The 16,522-nt window shown below is 42.5% G+C and overlaps 1 protein-coding gene across 1 annotated transcript in view; it reads left to right on the top strand.

The window, feature by feature from the left end:
* The window catches only part of lama5 (laminin, alpha 5), a gene marked incomplete at its 5' end in the record, with an annotated part of 86,405 nt that overhangs the window by 59,516 nt on the left and 10,367 nt on the right, over nucleotides 1-16,522 (top strand). Inside the window, 33 exons of the mRNA XM_079274463.1 lie at nucleotides 33-159; nucleotides 242-381; nucleotides 491-606; nucleotides 863-1,074; nucleotides 1,629-1,830; nucleotides 2,719-2,863; nucleotides 2,954-3,094; nucleotides 3,464-3,625; nucleotides 4,697-4,804; nucleotides 5,017-5,100; nucleotides 5,321-5,551; nucleotides 5,834-5,947; nucleotides 6,080-6,210; nucleotides 6,306-6,386; nucleotides 6,978-7,192; nucleotides 7,461-7,561; nucleotides 7,838-8,021; nucleotides 8,342-8,482; nucleotides 8,657-8,808; nucleotides 8,933-9,043; nucleotides 9,574-9,685; nucleotides 10,404-10,577; nucleotides 11,564-11,760; nucleotides 11,853-11,969; nucleotides 12,404-12,558; nucleotides 12,952-13,081; nucleotides 13,214-13,316; nucleotides 13,463-13,576; nucleotides 14,288-14,470; nucleotides 14,569-14,711; nucleotides 14,807-14,986; nucleotides 15,393-15,532; nucleotides 16,127-16,286. Of these exons, the coding sequence (XP_079130589.1) occupies nucleotides 33-159; nucleotides 242-381; nucleotides 491-606; nucleotides 863-1,074; nucleotides 1,629-1,830; nucleotides 2,719-2,863; nucleotides 2,954-3,094; nucleotides 3,464-3,625; nucleotides 4,697-4,804; nucleotides 5,017-5,100; nucleotides 5,321-5,551; nucleotides 5,834-5,947; nucleotides 6,080-6,210; nucleotides 6,306-6,386; nucleotides 6,978-7,192; nucleotides 7,461-7,561; nucleotides 7,838-8,021; nucleotides 8,342-8,482; nucleotides 8,657-8,808; nucleotides 8,933-9,043; nucleotides 9,574-9,685; nucleotides 10,404-10,577; nucleotides 11,564-11,760; nucleotides 11,853-11,969; nucleotides 12,404-12,558; nucleotides 12,952-13,081; nucleotides 13,214-13,316; nucleotides 13,463-13,576; nucleotides 14,288-14,470; nucleotides 14,569-14,711; nucleotides 14,807-14,986; nucleotides 15,393-15,532; nucleotides 16,127-16,286 (4,806 nt within the window). The remainder of the gene's footprint in view (nucleotides 1-32; nucleotides 160-241; nucleotides 382-490; nucleotides 607-862; nucleotides 1,075-1,628; nucleotides 1,831-2,718; nucleotides 2,864-2,953; nucleotides 3,095-3,463; nucleotides 3,626-4,696; nucleotides 4,805-5,016; nucleotides 5,101-5,320; nucleotides 5,552-5,833; nucleotides 5,948-6,079; nucleotides 6,211-6,305; nucleotides 6,387-6,977; nucleotides 7,193-7,460; nucleotides 7,562-7,837; nucleotides 8,022-8,341; nucleotides 8,483-8,656; nucleotides 8,809-8,932; nucleotides 9,044-9,573; nucleotides 9,686-10,403; nucleotides 10,578-11,563; nucleotides 11,761-11,852; nucleotides 11,970-12,403; nucleotides 12,559-12,951; nucleotides 13,082-13,213; nucleotides 13,317-13,462; nucleotides 13,577-14,287; nucleotides 14,471-14,568; nucleotides 14,712-14,806; nucleotides 14,987-15,392; nucleotides 15,533-16,126; nucleotides 16,287-16,522) is intronic.

Genomic DNA, 16,522 nt, shown 5'->3' with positions numbered 1-16,522 from the left:
TCCATCTCTTTCTCTGTCATCCCCTTACCCAGAATGCAGCGGTGTACTCCACCCGTGTCCATGCCCTGGGACGTTACGTCTTCATTCTCCACTATCACCAGCCTCTCCACCCCAACTACCCTGTGCAGGTGTACATTAATGGTGGACGAATCTGGCAAGGTAAGAGCATGTACAGTACTGACAGCTGTACAAACTGTACAAAATAAAATCGATCGACCCAGTTCTCATGTGTTTTCTTCAGGCCACGCCAACGCCTCCTTCTGTCCCCACGCTTACGGCTGCCGCAACGTCCTGGTTTCTGAGAATCAGATCATTCTGGATGTGACGGACCACGAGGTCTTCCTCACTGTGCAGATACCTGCTGGCAAGACGCTGTGGCTGGTTAGTGCCACTGCCCCGCTTTTATGTCTCTCCCTTTTATCATCATGCAACAAATTAAGAAGCCTCTTCCTCGCTATACCTTGCCCCGCCATGTGCTGTGTCATTACAGGATTACGTGTTGGTCGTGCCTGAGACCAGCTACAGCTCCAGCTACCTGAATGAGGAGCCTCTGGATAAATCATACGACTTCATCAGCAACTGTGGACAAAACAGCTTTTACATCAAGTCAGTCTCCAAGCAGCTTGCAGAAGAGCTGAACAATGATGAATGTTTTTTATATTACATTTTCTTAAGCACAGAAATTCAGACTACTTGTTTCGCTAAATAAGCGCTAGATATTTTAATTGAGTCCTTATTGTCATCATTCAACAGTGCTGCTTTCATTTACTTGTTGTCAAAGATGTGAAAGTGAAAATCTTCCACCTCAGCGTGTTCCTACAGTATGTGAGTGACTCTTCCTCTCTTCTCGTCCTCCCTCCAGCCCTTCCACCGCCTCTCAGTTCTGCCTCGGCTCGGCGGTGTCTCTGTCGGCCTTCTTCAACAACGGGGCGATGCCCTGCGCCTGCCACGAGGTCGGAGCCGAGAGCGACACCTGCGAGCAGTTCGGCGGCCAGTGCCGCTGTCGGCCCGACGTGATCGGCCGGGACTGCTCCATGTGCGCCACGGGCTACTGGGGATTCCCCAACTGCAGACGTGAGTGTCTGACTGACTGCCTGACTGTCAAATAATTAGCTGTAGTCACACTGATTATAAATTCTGTTTAAATTATACAACACAAGGTTCAACAAAACAGATGGTAAACATTAGTCGACCATGGCTGCTTCTACAGTGTCTAAATCTAAAAGTGTGATCGTATCAACTGCATGAATGTGGATTTCCAATGTGGCTGCCAGATGATGTCACACCTCACCCAAATGCTCTCACATTAATGCTCTCACTTTCTTTTTTTTACTTTTGTACTCTCTGTTGTTGAACTTCTGTCACGAGATATTCAGACAGAAATTTATTCCAAAACTTGATTAAAACTAAATAAATTTAGCAAAACGAACTGTTGCAAAGAAATTCATAACTTTTCAACCTTTTTTTCAAAACAATAATAAAGAAAATTGTTCACATCTGTAATGTGTTGTAATGGTTTTCCACCCTCCTGTCTGTCTCTGAAATGTTTAAGCAAGCAAAGGTATTTTTCTTTCGATGGATTTATTCTTCCCTGTGACTATCTGTATCCCCTCTCTTCTTCCCTCCAGCTTGTAACTGCGGTACGAGGTTGTGTGAACCGGTGACCGGCGACTGTATCTGCCCTCCGAGGACTGTGCTCCCAGAGTGCACCCAGTGCGAGCCCCAGACGTTTGGCTGCCACCCACTGGTTGGGTGTGAGGTCTGTAACTGCTCTCGGCCGGGCATCGTCTCCCCCGATGTGAACTGCGACACCTTCAGCGGACAGTGCAGGTACGACAAGACGAGACACAGGAAATGATGATTGATGTGATCATCGTTTCTGGCTCTGGGGCCGTAATCAGAGGCAGACCAACCTTCCCACTCTAAAAATTCACAAACAACAAAAACAATGAATTCCGTTTCTTCTTATTTCCTCTCAGTTTTTATTTTTTTCAGAAGCCATGAATCATCATCTGCTCTCCACCCTGTCACCACTGTGTTGTGTGATGTGATATATATATATATATATATATATATATATATATATGGCGGTTCAGCAAGTTCAACTCTCAAATGTCAGGCCTCCGTTTGGAAATACCTGAAAAGGCAGTTATTTCTCGCCCGTTTTGTCTCCTGACAGGATCTTGGCTCTGACTCTCTCACTGGGTTGATTGCTGTGTCTTTGGCCAGCTGTGCTTGCCAACTCTTGTCTGTTCAAGACTGTCTCTTGTCTGTGGAAGCTGTAGCTTTTAAAAACGTAGCCCTCTGAGGACTGCCAACAACACAGCAGCTGTCTGTCCTCGTCCTTATCTGTCTGCCGGCCTCCTGTTATTCCTCCTCCAATCTTTACAACATGATGATGGGCTCCATATGCCGCGCGTCAGTCAGCATCTTTTATGTTCACAACTACAGCAGTATTTCTCTGCCTAAAGGTTCTCATCAATTAAGATCTCGGCACCTTGCATTAACTCAAACACACACAGTTGCATGTACCCTGCAGTCGGCTGTCAGGCTATCTGAAGTCAAAATGTTTATGTGTAATCAGTTATTCGTGATGGATAATGGGGAGCAATAAACCTTTCATGTCTTGCAAGATTTAAATGCATTTATTTGATCAATAAACTGACACCTTTTGATTCTCAGACATTAATGAAAACAATTGCATGTTGTTTTTTCCAGATGTAAGGACAACGTCGTTGGCCGTATGTGTGACCGCTGCGCCCCCGGTTTTTATGGTTACCCCAACTGCAGGCTATGTGACTGCAACGAGGCAGGAACTGAAGAGGAAGTGTGTGACTCCTTCACAGGACAGTGTCTGTGCAAGGTAGGGCAACGCTAACACACACACAGACACACACGCGTTCTCCTGCACTTTACAGTGTGTTCTGACCTGCTATGCGTCCTCCACCTGTAGGAAAACACCCAGGGTTCCCGATGCGATCAGTGCAAAGTTGGTACGTTCCACTTGGACCCAACCAACCCTAAGGGCTGCACCAGCTGCTTCTGCTTCGGAGCCACCGACCGCTGCCGCAGCTCTGACAAGAGACGCACCGAGGTATTCGTGTTTCTTCATGAATATCACAAATCTCTGTAAAGTAAATGTAATGCACCATTTTAAGGCTACGGCTGTTTTCTATTTGATAAAAGTGAGAAGAACAGCTGATCCTCACAATGGAGAAGCTGTGACAAGCAAATATTTAGCTTGGTTGTAAAATGGTTGAAACAATGAATCACTTTTCAAAATAGTTGATGATTATTCTGATATTGTGCTCGCTTGTTTTGCTGTTGAACATCTCTTGAATCACAGCTGAGTAGCATCAATAATCCCAACATATTCATAAAATCAATATTCCTTTGTACTGGTCACATTAAAATGTTGCCTTTAGTTCTTGCAGTGACAAACATCTCTCAACATGTCCTGTAGGTGATGAACATGGAGGGCTGGGTGTTGCTTGGAGCAGACCGACAGGAAGTACCGGTCGTGGTGTATCCTGGTCAGGACCTTGTTGAGGCCGACCTCAGCGATGTGCCCGATGTCTACCAGGACCTTCACTGGCACGCACCAAAGACTTACCTGGGAGACAAGGTAAGAGGGTAAAGTCAACCTCTGAAGGTGGTCGGAAAGAGTGAATAGATTCGATTAGAATAGAATGTCATGCTGGAACAACTTTAAGCCGTTAAAGGCTTCGCAGTCATCAAATGCTCTTTAAACAACTGGAGATGTGGAAGTGGTTGCCAATATGTGTCTTGCATGTAGAAAGAGAGAGATTATGAATTGGGGAGTGTTGTCTTTTTGTTGTTTTTGTAAGGGAAGTGTGAGAGTTGGATGAGAAGATTGAAACTACTTTGTCTTTACACTGAATGAAGTGGCCACCAGTAGCCTTTTAGAACAGCTTAGCTTAGCATAGAGACTGAAAGAAAGGGGGAACAGCAAACTTGTTTTGTTCATTTGATACAAACGTTTTGGAAATGATCACATCAATCTTTTTTTAATCAATTTGAACTTTCGTACGTTAATGTTAATAACAATAGTGTAGCCTGATCTTTATCTGGAACTGTGCGGAAACACAGGGTTTCAACACAATAATTAGGCATGCATAAAGAATGAATGAAGCTTTAAAATATTCGGTACAGCCCCACTACCTTACCTCGGCCATTTAAATGTTGTGATAAAAAACATGAGAGACGCAACCTGGGGCTTGGTCACAACACAAACACCTACAGTATAGTACACACACACAAAAAGATCCCACATCATGATCCAGAGGCTTCGACGAGGTGTTTGGATGCAGATAAGCATTTTCGTCTAGACGTTTGAATCAACAGCTTTAATGTGGGATTCTACCAGCATCAGTCTGTGGGGCTGATGGTTTAGATTTAAACCCCAAACTGAGTCCTGTTACGCAACATGAACCAGCTTCAAATGTCAGCTTTGACAAAGCCTGCATGGTCGCCTTGGAAACAAAGGCCCTGGATCTTGTTTCCGTTTCACTGTACAGTCTGAATGTAATCTATTGTTCTATGGATTAAGATGCAGTCTGTCTGCTTTCCTGTCTTTATTTCAATCTTTGCTTCCTGCCTCACGACTGTTCATCTCCGTCTTTTTAATGTTTGTTTGTTTTTCATCTTAATATCTCGTGGTTCTCCGTTTCCCCAGGTCTCGTCCTATGGAGGTTACCTGAGGTATCGTCTCCACACTCAGACCATGAGAGGCGACGTGTTGTCTCTGCCTGCAGAAGCCTCCAGGCCTGACATCATTCTCAAGGTACAAAACACACAATTATCACCTGGGTTCACATATCAGAAACATGACACACAAACGCATGCACAAACATATACTAACATGCATGTACACACAAAGAGAGTATTGTTTTTTAACAAATGCTTTTAGCTCCCAAAAGCCTGCCTAATTGAAAACAGAACATTCTGTTAAACTACTGCACACACCCTTTTCACATTATTTCTCTCCTCCTGCAGGGTAACCAGATGACCCTGGTGTTCATGGAGAGAGAGTACTCCTCACCTGAAGAGCCTCACCTGGGAATCGTTCACATGGTCGAGGTAAAGTCACTTCTACATGCAGTCGTGGGTCATTTAAAGCTTCGTATGCCGGGAGATTTATGTGAGAAGCTGTATTTAACAACACAACAAGTGCAGGCCGGTGTGCTTGTTTGCGAATTCGTTTATTTATTTATAATTTTCTTCATCGTGGGATAAAGAAAAGTCTGAATCCCAAACCTGACCTAACCTTTGTTCATCTCCCTCCTCCCTCTCCTCACAGGGAAGTTTCCGTCACGCTCAGACCGGTAACTCTGTGTCTCGGGAGGAGCTGATGATGGTTCTGGTTGGTCTGGAGTCTCTGCAGATCCGAGCGCTACACTCCCAGTCTGCCCACTCGGTGTCGCTGCGCGGCGCCGTGCTGGAGGCCGCCGAGAGCCAGCCCGCCGGCCGCCACGCTAACAACGTGGAGATCTGCATGTGTCCTGCCAATTACCTGGGAGACTCTTGTCAGGTGAGGAACCAAGACCGTGTTTCCCAAAAGCATTTGAAGACCAAGATGACCCCCCCCCCCCCATCCCTTTATTTTGAATAACACTAAAAGTGGAATATTTATGCTTCACAGTTCAACATATGGTCTGCAGTTATGTGTAAATGTCGCATCTTCGCATTCATTTCAATGTATCTCCTGCTATTTCTCAATGGTCTATGAATCGACAGATTATTCACCAATCAGTAATCATTCATGAAAATGACCGTCTCAGCCGTTACATACATGTTCCTCTCTTCTCTCTAGAAATGTGCTCCGGGTTTCTACAGAGACACTATTGGCCTGTTTCTGGGGAAATGTGTTCCCTGTAACTGTAACGGACACTCTGACCGGTGTCTGGACGGATCTGGAATCTGCTTGGTGAGGATTTTTAATGATAAGTCAGTTGACACACATGCAAACCTCTTTGTCCTCCTTGATATCATTCCCCTCTAGCATTGCTTATAGGTAAGTCATCTGTCTTTCTCATTCTTTTTTCTCTCTGTCCATCAGAACTGCCAGCACAACACAGCCGGTGACCACTGTGACATCTGCCAGGGTGGTTTTCTCGGCAACAACAGTCTTGACGGACAGGCGGTGTCGTGCTCCAGTTGTCCCTGCCCACTCAGGGTCTCATCCAACAAGTGAGAACATTTCACTGTCTTTTTTCAAGTCCTCTTCTTGTTATTTTCCCATTTAATCTTATATTCTAATCACTGCTTTTTTTCTCTCTGTGTAGCTTTGCAGAAGGTTGCGTGCAGAAAACAGACAGGATGCAGTGTTTGTGTATGCCGGGTTACGCTGGACCGCACTGCGAAAGGTAAACATCCTCCTCAACGGATTTGGATATGCACGACTACTTTACATAGTTTGTCAAAACCTACAAAGTTTAATAAGTCTTGTTTATTTTTAAGTCATGACAGTACGTTCTCATCTGTCGGGTGTATCACTTAGTTCCCCCCGAGGATCAATACAGTTTGATCTTATTTGTTATCTCAGGTAGTTTTGTAATTTACTCATTTTATTCTAATATATGTATGTATATTGACCGTTAAATGTGATGTAAACCACAACAAAGCAGGTAATTGAGATGTGTCTCATGTTTGAGAGGCCGAAAAGGACATTTTCTCAAATTTTTGCATTAAAAAAAATCTATTATCAAAATAGTTGCCGATTTCATTTTCTGTCAACCGACTAATCGATAAGTTGACTAATTGATTCTTAATTGATAACTCGTGATAGCATTCATCATTTTGTCTCATTATGTCACAAAATCTTCAACTAAAGATTTTAACCGTACTAATTATATATTTGCTCATTATATAGAAGTTCACATCGACATACCTTTGCAAAATAAAATAAAACCTATTGTCGGATACGTGTGTCATTAAAAATGTGTCTCTTAACACAGGTGCGCCCCCGGCTACTACGGCAACCCCATGGTGCTGGGCAGCAGGTGCCAGCTGTGCCATTGCCACGGCAATACGGACCCCAACATGCTTTTCACCGACTGTCACCCGCTGACGGGCGAGTGTCTCAGCTGCATGCACAACACGGCCGGCCCTCACTGTGACATCTGCGCCCCTGGTTACTTCGGAGACGGCGTCACTGCCAAAAACTGCACCAGTGAGTTCAGCTTCGACATGCATGCTATTTTCCTTTTTTCCACTAGAGGCATTGCTGCTGGATTATGGAGCTCTGCAGTGTTTGAGGCAATGCATCAAAATCAATGTTGGTGCTCATCATTGACGTATCATGACGAGGGTTACGTGAAGGTGGATTAAGAACAGTGATGGAATCAGAAATTAGGACACTAATGCGAGACAAAGAAATGTGTATTAGTTGATGAAACAGTGTGATGGATTTAGTGGTTCAAACTTTTTTCTTATCGCAGAATGTAACTGCTCTCCATGTGGCACCGAGTCATGTGACCCTCAAACGGGACAGTGTCGCTGTAAAGCTGGAGTCAGCGGACCGCACTGTGACCACTGTGAGGTAAGTGCTGCACTTGTTGTTTTTTTTCTAAATTTGACAGTGTTTATATGTGGATTATGGATCTGAAATATTATTTGAAACCATTAATTTACAGATCGCATAAAAAAAACAATTGGAAGCTTCTCGTTAAAACAGAAGTCTGATGATTACGTTTTGCAATATTGCATCTAATATCTCAATGATAAATCTTTCTGTTTTGAAAGAGATGTAGATGTAATGGGGAGTAACTTCACAACTTCACCTCATGCCTCTGCCTCAATCTGTTTTTCCTCTCAGGATGGCTCATTTGGCTTCGAATCGTGCTCCGGCTGCCGTCAGTGCGACTGCGACGCCTCTGCAGCTCTCATAAAGCCGTGTGACCCTCAGAGCGGTCAGTGCGCCTGTCGGCCCGGAGTCAACGGGCCGAACTGCAGACAATGCGCTCCTGGATACTGGGACTACGGAGCCAACGGATGCCAGAGTGAGTGCATGCATGACCCACTATAATGCATACTATACTTTTGTCACTGTCAGAATAATCTATTCTAAAATGTATGCTCGGGTTATACTGATCTTTTTCCATCTTGTTTTTTTATTTAATTCATGTGCTCTTTTCATTTAAGTTTATTAAACACTTAGTATTCTGTTTTCCGACCACAATTTTCGTACAGCATCTCTGCGGCCTAAACAAGAGCCCTCATGATCCTCATTCCACCTTCAGCTAGTACAGTAGCGAGTACTCAATTTATATCATCAGTAGTAGCATTAGTAGCTCTCATATTAATACCTCCCTCTCTCCAGAGTGCAGCTGTAGAGGAGGACGCTGTGACCCTCGTACAGGAGAGTGCCGCTGTCCTGACGGGATGACAGGAAAACAGTGCGACACCTGCAAGGCAAAATACAGTGTACCTGTAGAGCACCGCGATGGCATGCACTGTGACCGTAAGTAAAATACACACCCGCACTCATATGGTTACAGCAATTGATACATTTTTGTGTTGAATTTATATACGTGATACTTTTAAAATATGCTTAAAAGAGGGAAAAATACCAGAGAACAGAAAAGAAACAACTTTGAAATGAAGTGTGAATGTGTGTTTGTGTTTCCCCTTGCAGCGTGTGACAGCTGTGTCACTGTCTTGTTGGAGGATCTTGACAAAATGAACGTCAACTTCCGCTCGGTAGCCGGTCAGCTGAGCAGCCTCAACGCCAGCTCCATGGCCTGGGCTCAGCTACACAATCTCAACAAGTCTGTGGAGGACATCGCTGTGAGTGTGCAAACGCACACACACACACACACACACACACGTGATGTTGTTCAGTCGATAGGCTGTAAGACTGCTGCACTGGTGGTGTCATATTGCATATAAACACATTTTCCCGTGATTCTAGAGTGCCATAGAGAACTACAACAGTTCGCTGGATGACAGCAGGAGTCGGGCCGACATGCTGGATGCTGAGATCAAAAATATCAATGATGACATCGATGAACTGCAGGGCAAGGTGAGGTTACTTATGAGACACACACACACACACACACATACTAACTTGAGCAATCTGAATTCTCTAAATTTAAACAAGCTTATATTTCACTAAATAAGCCTGTTCCTCTTTCTATGTTCATGTCAAACAACACAGGAACACTGTGCCTTGCTCAGGGGCAAGTTCAGTTATCGTTGGAGCTTCTAAAATACAACACAATACAATGTTTTTACTGTGTTTTGAATATTACTGTAAATATTGTGATGTAGTTTGATCATGCTTTGATAATTATTGGGATATTTTTTTTCTCCACGCCGCTCACCACTACTTTCTAATTGCATAAAAACTTTAAAGCCCTGGCAGGAAGTAAAAAAAATTAAAAATATTTTACTCTTCCTGTAGTTTATTGACCTAAATGCTAAAGAGCAGCAATGTTGTTTTCTTTGGTTGAAAAATAACGGTTTCAAGTCTTCAGAAATATAATAAATAAATAAATATTTTGTTTGCTTTGATGTAAAACTGAGAGTGTTATGTTGTGGTGGTGTTTTCAGTCGACGGTGATGACCGACAGGGTTGGTGACCTGCAGGACAGTACCAACAACACGTACCAGAGGGCAGAAGACCTGCTGTCCTTCATCAACAACATCACCATGGATTTAAATGGTATGACAGGGGACAATGCGTCCATCAAAAAAAACATTTTGTAACATGATACAAGCTGTTCATTTCAGTCAATCAGTGCTTCAGTTGCTGCATGAGAGGCTGGGGCAGAGGCCCAGAGTATGGAAGCCCATTTGTGACAATTCACAGACTATCTCAAGTCAATATTATAAGAAAGTTTCTCCTTATTTTGAGATACTATGTCAATATTTCGCGGTACTAAGTCATTATTTTGTAAAGGTAAATCATTATTTTGAGATCCTAAGTCGTTAAAATGACTTAATATCTCGAAATATCAAAGCTAATTTTTCATCATATTTCCTGGGGAAATGGGCTTCTATATTGTGTGATCCATCCCCATATATGTAGACATTTCAAAAGAATATTTTGGTATATGTGGTAAAATCATACTCTCAATACAAAAATAAACATTTAAAGGTTTAAGTTAGTTTTGTCTCAAGTAAAAATTACACAAACACAAAGAAGCTTGCAAAGATATGAAAGTGAATTTAGTAGCTGGTGGAGAAAACTTTTGGTTGTCATCTTTCACCAAAGAAGAAAAAGTTTCAGATACTGTCAAAGTTCTTGAACAAAATGATTTTGAAGGACAGTGTCATTCAGAGTAGGGTCATCTAATCCTTTTCATAACTTCCATCTATTGAAAAGAGGACTGCTATATCGACCATTTGATTGATTGATGTTTTTCGGGTGCTTTCCATAGACATGTTGACGACGGCGAACCGGACCTGGCTGAATGACAGCGAGGCCGAGCAGGACATTGGGCAGAGGGAGAAGAAGATGAGGGAGGTGCAGGCCATGCTGCGGGAGATGAAGTACAGGAGTTATGTGGGACAGAATAAACTGGCTGACAAAGAGAAGGTGGAGGCGCAGAAATGTAAGTTTTCTTTCACAAACACATATATTTCTCTGAAAACACTTTCCAGTTTTATAAATGGTACTTCAAAGAAGATACATAAAACATTACTTTGAAACAAGAGACAGTTCTAAAGTTTTTATTCTATGTTTAGGCTGAAACACTACAGCCTAAATGTTCAGTGGCAAAAAGAAGTTGGTAGGCAACATCTGTCCTTTTTAAATAGGTTAAGAATGCAAGATGAAGAATATGTAACTGCACATTTAACAGTATTTTTCTTCAGTTTGTTTACTATAAATACGTGGTATTGCACATTCGAGTCACATTACACTGTACATATTACAAGGTTGGTTGGACTACGGAAGCCCTGAGAGGCAAATAAGAAAAGAAAATTCTGGTGATCAGCTTTTAGTCTGATCTAAATAGTTTTCTCTGCTGTGCTTGAAAGGTTTTGCCATGAAAATCTTTCGAAGTGCCTATTTTATTGCTATGTATTGCTCATATTTGATAATTTCTTCACACGTCCATAATTAATACTTACATGGTCAGGTCTAGAATGGTTAGCTATACGTATAATAGCTATAATTTGATTTGCTTTGACTCCCACTATTTTTGATTGTTAGAGTCTTGATATAAATTTGGACATATGTACAACATATTTGGCCTGCCAGACCACTTTCAATGACTTGAGTAACTATTATTCATTTTAAAGTTTCAATTGTCTTCTTTTTGAGAATGACAATGGTCAAAAATATATGTCTAATCTATCAACAAGTATATCACACATTCATACCATCATTCTGTGGATTCTTTACTTAGTGCGAGCTAATAGGACAGAAAGTTGCTGCTTAAAGGTTGAAACCATGTTTCTAATGCAGACCTAAAGTAATCTAATGGAAAATGAATCAAAGTCAACGTTTCCACAGGTTTAGACCCCAAAATAACAACAACACCAACAACAATAATATCATCAGTTCTTTAAACTCGGTCTCTGTGTCCTCTGCTAGTGTTGGACCGTGTTAACAAGGAGTTGGCAGGTTGTCAGGGAGAAAACAGCGACTTGGCCAATGATATCAGAGACCGCCTGGTCCGCTTCCACTCTGAACTGATGGATCTTCGAGACGCCCTGAACGAAGCTGTGAACAACACTGCCAGAGCCGCAGAGATCAACAACGTCAACGAGAAAACTCTGGAGGACAACCAGGTGAGCTGGGGAATCAACAACACCGGTACAGTGAGGACAGTGTGACGAAAAGTGATATTGACTCCGTCTCTCTCTCTCTCTCGCGCTCGTAGAGGAGGATGGAAGACCTGCTGTCGAAGCAGAAGGAGGTGAACGACCAGTTGTCCATGGCTGAAGATGATGTAGCACAGGTCAACGATGTGTTGTCCATGCTGCACGACTCCAAAGAGGTTAGAAAAAAAAACCTCTGGTAATATAAATATGCTGAGTCGCTTTACAACTGCCTTTTGGAGAGACAAAAGAAACTCGAGCTTAGTTTGCATTTCAGTTCAGATTTTTGAAGTTTCAGTTCTGCTCTATGGGGTTTATGGTTAAGTCATATTGTTTAAGGTTGCTACAAGAAAAGGTTTTGGATATGCTTCATTCATTGTGAAAAAAAAGCATCATTATCTTTGCCCTCAGTGTTTCATCGGTATGTTGTGAATAAAAGACATCTGCTGTTTTTTTTACAATTATGTACAGATTACTTTTGTTCTCCTAGTTTTTTAGGTTTATTTTTTCTAGCATTTTGCAGGGAGTCATGTAACAAAGGATTTTATCTGGAATCAAAAATGCAGATGTTGTGCGGTATGCATCACTTTAACACTTCAAACGTCTTTCTCAGGAATATGAGCGCTTGGCGGCCCAGCTGGATGGCGCCAGGACACCATTGGCAAAGAAAGTGCAGAACTTAGCTTTGGCCGACTCCAAAATTCCTCTAGTGGAGGAAGCAGAGAAACATGCTGAGCTGCTGAACACTTTAGCCATGAACCTGTCCAGGTAAGAGAGCAGTTAGCTGCTTAGCTACATCCGTATATATTAAGATTGTTAAACAAGCCTCGCTGTTCACTGTATTGACAAAACTCACCAGGAAAAATATATAAAATACATTTCAGGTTTAAGCCCCTTTTCGCTCAACAGATGGAAGCAGCTCAATCTTAAAATCAAAGCTGCAGGTCGGGCTTCACAAAGCTGAGGAATGTCACACAAAAAATTCTGGCACATTCAAAGTCCTGCCAGTCATATATGTCTTGGCATTTGGGGACATGTGTGTCACATTTTGAGTCAATCAGACTCATGCTTTGAGGGACATGGCCTTTAATCACAGCAATGAATACGGCCATGATGACAAGTAAGGGAAGAGAAGATGTTAATAATCTTGTTTGTCTGCAGTGTGGTAGCAGAAACCAAGAATGAGAGAGTTGTGGATGGAACACAATCCTACAACAAGATCATCAACAGTATCAAAGAGGCAGAGGAGGCAGCCAAGATGGCCGCCAAGGCTGCTAACGACACAATGAGGGTACAAGACGCACACATTTATTCTTCCACACGTATTGAAGATGTACGTGCACAAATTGAAACTACTGAAACAACTTGCTTCAAATTATGAATCTGTTCGCGTCTGGTTTGTAATGTCGATGTGTGTGTTTAGAACATAAAGGACCAGGACCTCAGTCAGATCGCTGATTCTCTTAGGAACCACAGTGTGGAGCTGAAGGACGAAGTCGAGAAGCTAAATGATGAACTCAACAACGGTAAACACACATCTTTCACATCAGCATATTCATTTAAGAGATTCATCATGAGGGATGTCATGCAATCAAGTAAAAGTAGAGTCTTGTAGACTTCACTTGGAATATTTCAGTCGTTGAAGTTTTGTTTTTCTTCTAATGCTGCACAGACCTGAAGCCGCAGCTGGAAGACACTCAGAGGCGACTGGACGATGCCAAAACCAAACAGGTGGATGTGATGAAAGACCTGGCGGCGGTTCAGAAGAACCTCGACTTCACTACAAGTACGCACATTCAACACGCATTACATGGCATTCATTTAGCTGGCGCTTTTATCAAAAGTGACTTCCAACAAATGCATTCAACCATGTGAAGTGCAAGAATCATGCGAGTACATCGACTTCATCAAATATGTTGATCTACTTGAGCGATGGCTCATGACAGGCCGTGGTAATGAGCTTGCGGCCACTTACGGCCATAATCTCTATCGTGTCGAGACCTGCATCAGGTTATGACATGTGGTGCTGTGAAGGCAGTGGTTTGTGTATTTCTGCTGCATCCTGCTTGCTTGCATATTTGGGCAACATTGTCGAACCTCCTCTTCATGTCGTGCTGCAAGACATTTAGCAGGTGGTTTATTTTCTGTAGATGCACAGCTCAATCCACTCCTCCATAGAAGTTAACCTTCAGCGCTTCCAAGTTTTAGCAGCCAACTTTTGTTACTTTGTATCTGTAACCAAAAACAAGTTATTATAATATTATATAATATCATTTCAGTGTTCTCTTTTTCTTTTTTCTTTTTTTAATTACAAGAAAAGAGCTCCTATCAGGTTCAGAAGTTGTGAATACTGTAATAAATCTACACAACGAATAATTTAATAATGTCTTTAAACATGTGGTACAAATCATCCATGCATAGAAAATGGATTCACCTTATCCATCTCTATGATTTAAAAAAAAATACATTTCTCTCCTTCTTTCTCTGCGCTGAACAGATGCGAGTCAAGAGATCGACGAGGCAAAGCAAGCAGCGGCTCTGGCGAACACCACGGCCACACAAGTCAACGATGCCTTGCGTCCCATTAAAGAGCAGCTGGACAAATGGCAGCAGACATACGGAGACGCCACCGCCACCAATGATGACATCAACAACGCCCTGATGGAGGCCAACAAGACTGGTAGGATCCTGTTGACGTGTGTGACGTAACGCCAGAGAAGCATCCTTAAAAATAAATGTATTTCAGTAACTGGTTTCTTTATGCAAATCTCTCTAAAGTGCACGCACTGGGTGAGACTATTCCTCTGCTAATGAAGAAGCTGGATAAACTGCAGAATCACTCCGTACAGATGCCAAACATCTCTGAGAACATCAGCCGCATCCGACAGCTTATACAGCAGGCGCGCAACGCTGCCAGCAAGGTACACACTCACTCACTCACTCACTCACTCACTCACTCACTCTGAAGTTGGATCTGAAAAGCCTGTCATTTCCTCATCCTCTTGCGTCCATCCAGGTGGGCGTGTCGGTGAAGTTTAACGGGTCGTCCGGTGTTCAGGTCCGTACTCCTCGTAACCTGGCCGACTTGGCTGCCTACACCTCCCTGAAGTTCTACATCACTCTGCCGGAGGCTAAGCGAGCCAGGCGGCAGGGCAACAGCGACAAACAGTTTGTCTTCTACCTCGGCAACAAGGATGTAAGCACCCCAAAAACACAGAAGCTCAGTATGCGTTGTGGAGGTTTTTTTTGTTTCCCGTATCACCCTCTGCGCAGTGATACGGGTGGCGGCTGTAGTTTGGTGGAAAGAAAATAGTTCCTGCATGAAACTCCAACACTTGGAAAGTCACTCAGAACAATATAGATTGATAAATAGCACTACAGGTATGAGGAAAAATGATCCGTGTACCACTCTGAACATTATATTTCATTCATTTGATTGGCACAGTACCAGTATGGCATCGATCAATACGTTCCTGAGTTTATTCGTTGCTTCGTGATTATTGAGAGAGTGTTTCTAGGAGTTGTAGTCCAGTAGGAAGATATCCTTGGCAAGGACAGTATAGGTTTCTTGGAGTTCATTCCTGTCTATTTCATATTTGTAGTCAAGGAAGGAGTACCTGGGCATGGTGTTGGTAGGAAAGAGACTGCGCTGGTACTTCAATGTTGGAGGAGAAACTGCTGAGGTGCTGATGGATGAAGACGTCAAGGCTAACGGAAACTTCAATAGCATCGTGCTGGAGAGGTAAGACACACCATGAAATATGTGCATACATGATGACATGATTGATTTTTACTTGAGAAGATTTTCCCATATTGAGGTGATTTATTTTTTTTCATAGGAGAAAAGTAATGTACTGCTGTGAATGGGAATCCATTAACAATAACTGTAATTTCACCTTGCAGAACACAGGAGTTGCTAGTCTACTGCTACCTTGATCGGTTTGTTTGTTTGTGTTGTTGTTTGACTTTGGTGAATCCAAACTAACCCTTTAAAACACCAAAGTCACACGTTAACACAAAAAAGTAACCAGTCGAGACAGGAGTATAGATAACCCCATTTAAAAAAATCACAACTATCCCTTTAACCTGCTTTTATCACTGTACAGAAAGTTGATATTTCATTTTCTGGAAAGACTGCTATTCCACATCCTAGTGTTGATGTGTTGCTGTTTTACAACAGTTGATATTATAAAATGTTCTTTTTAAGTGTCCAGAGTTTCTCTAAATGCTGTTTCAGAATAAAATGTAATCAGTGTGCAAGTTAAAATATTGACACTTGATAAAACATATCAGCTGTCTCTTGTCCTTATCTATTTGTCTGTCTGGTTGAATGCAGGATCCTACAGTACGGTCAAATGTCCATGTCTTCAGAAGCCTCTGAGGGAGACCAAACAGTCACTAAAGCCTACGTGGAGGCTGGAGGAGATCAGGGGCTGCTCAACCTCCTGACCGACGACACTGTCTTCTATGTGGGAGGATATCCAAGTACCTTTAAAGTGAGGACATGGTGGAAAGCCTTCATACGATAGTGGCTCCACCATTGCATTGCAGTCATGGCCTATGAGAGCATCCACATTTGTATTACAATGTTATGACAATAACGATACATAGAAATAATTAGTGGATGGCTTATCATGTAGTTACAAACAAAAAATAATATTATTAATAAAAAAATACTGCAACTAAGCTGTTGTTCATATTTATTGAGAGAGCACTTTCTTGAAAACCCAAG

This window comes from Melanostigma gelatinosum (genome assembly GCF_949748355.1).
Source record: "Melanostigma gelatinosum genome assembly, chromosome: 8".
NCBI classification, from domain to species: domain Eukaryota; kingdom Metazoa; phylum Chordata; class Actinopteri; order Perciformes; family Zoarcidae; genus Melanostigma; species Melanostigma gelatinosum.
The sequence above is the reverse complement of the archived record's forward strand: the minus strand, read 5'-3'. Positions and strand labels throughout refer to the sequence as shown.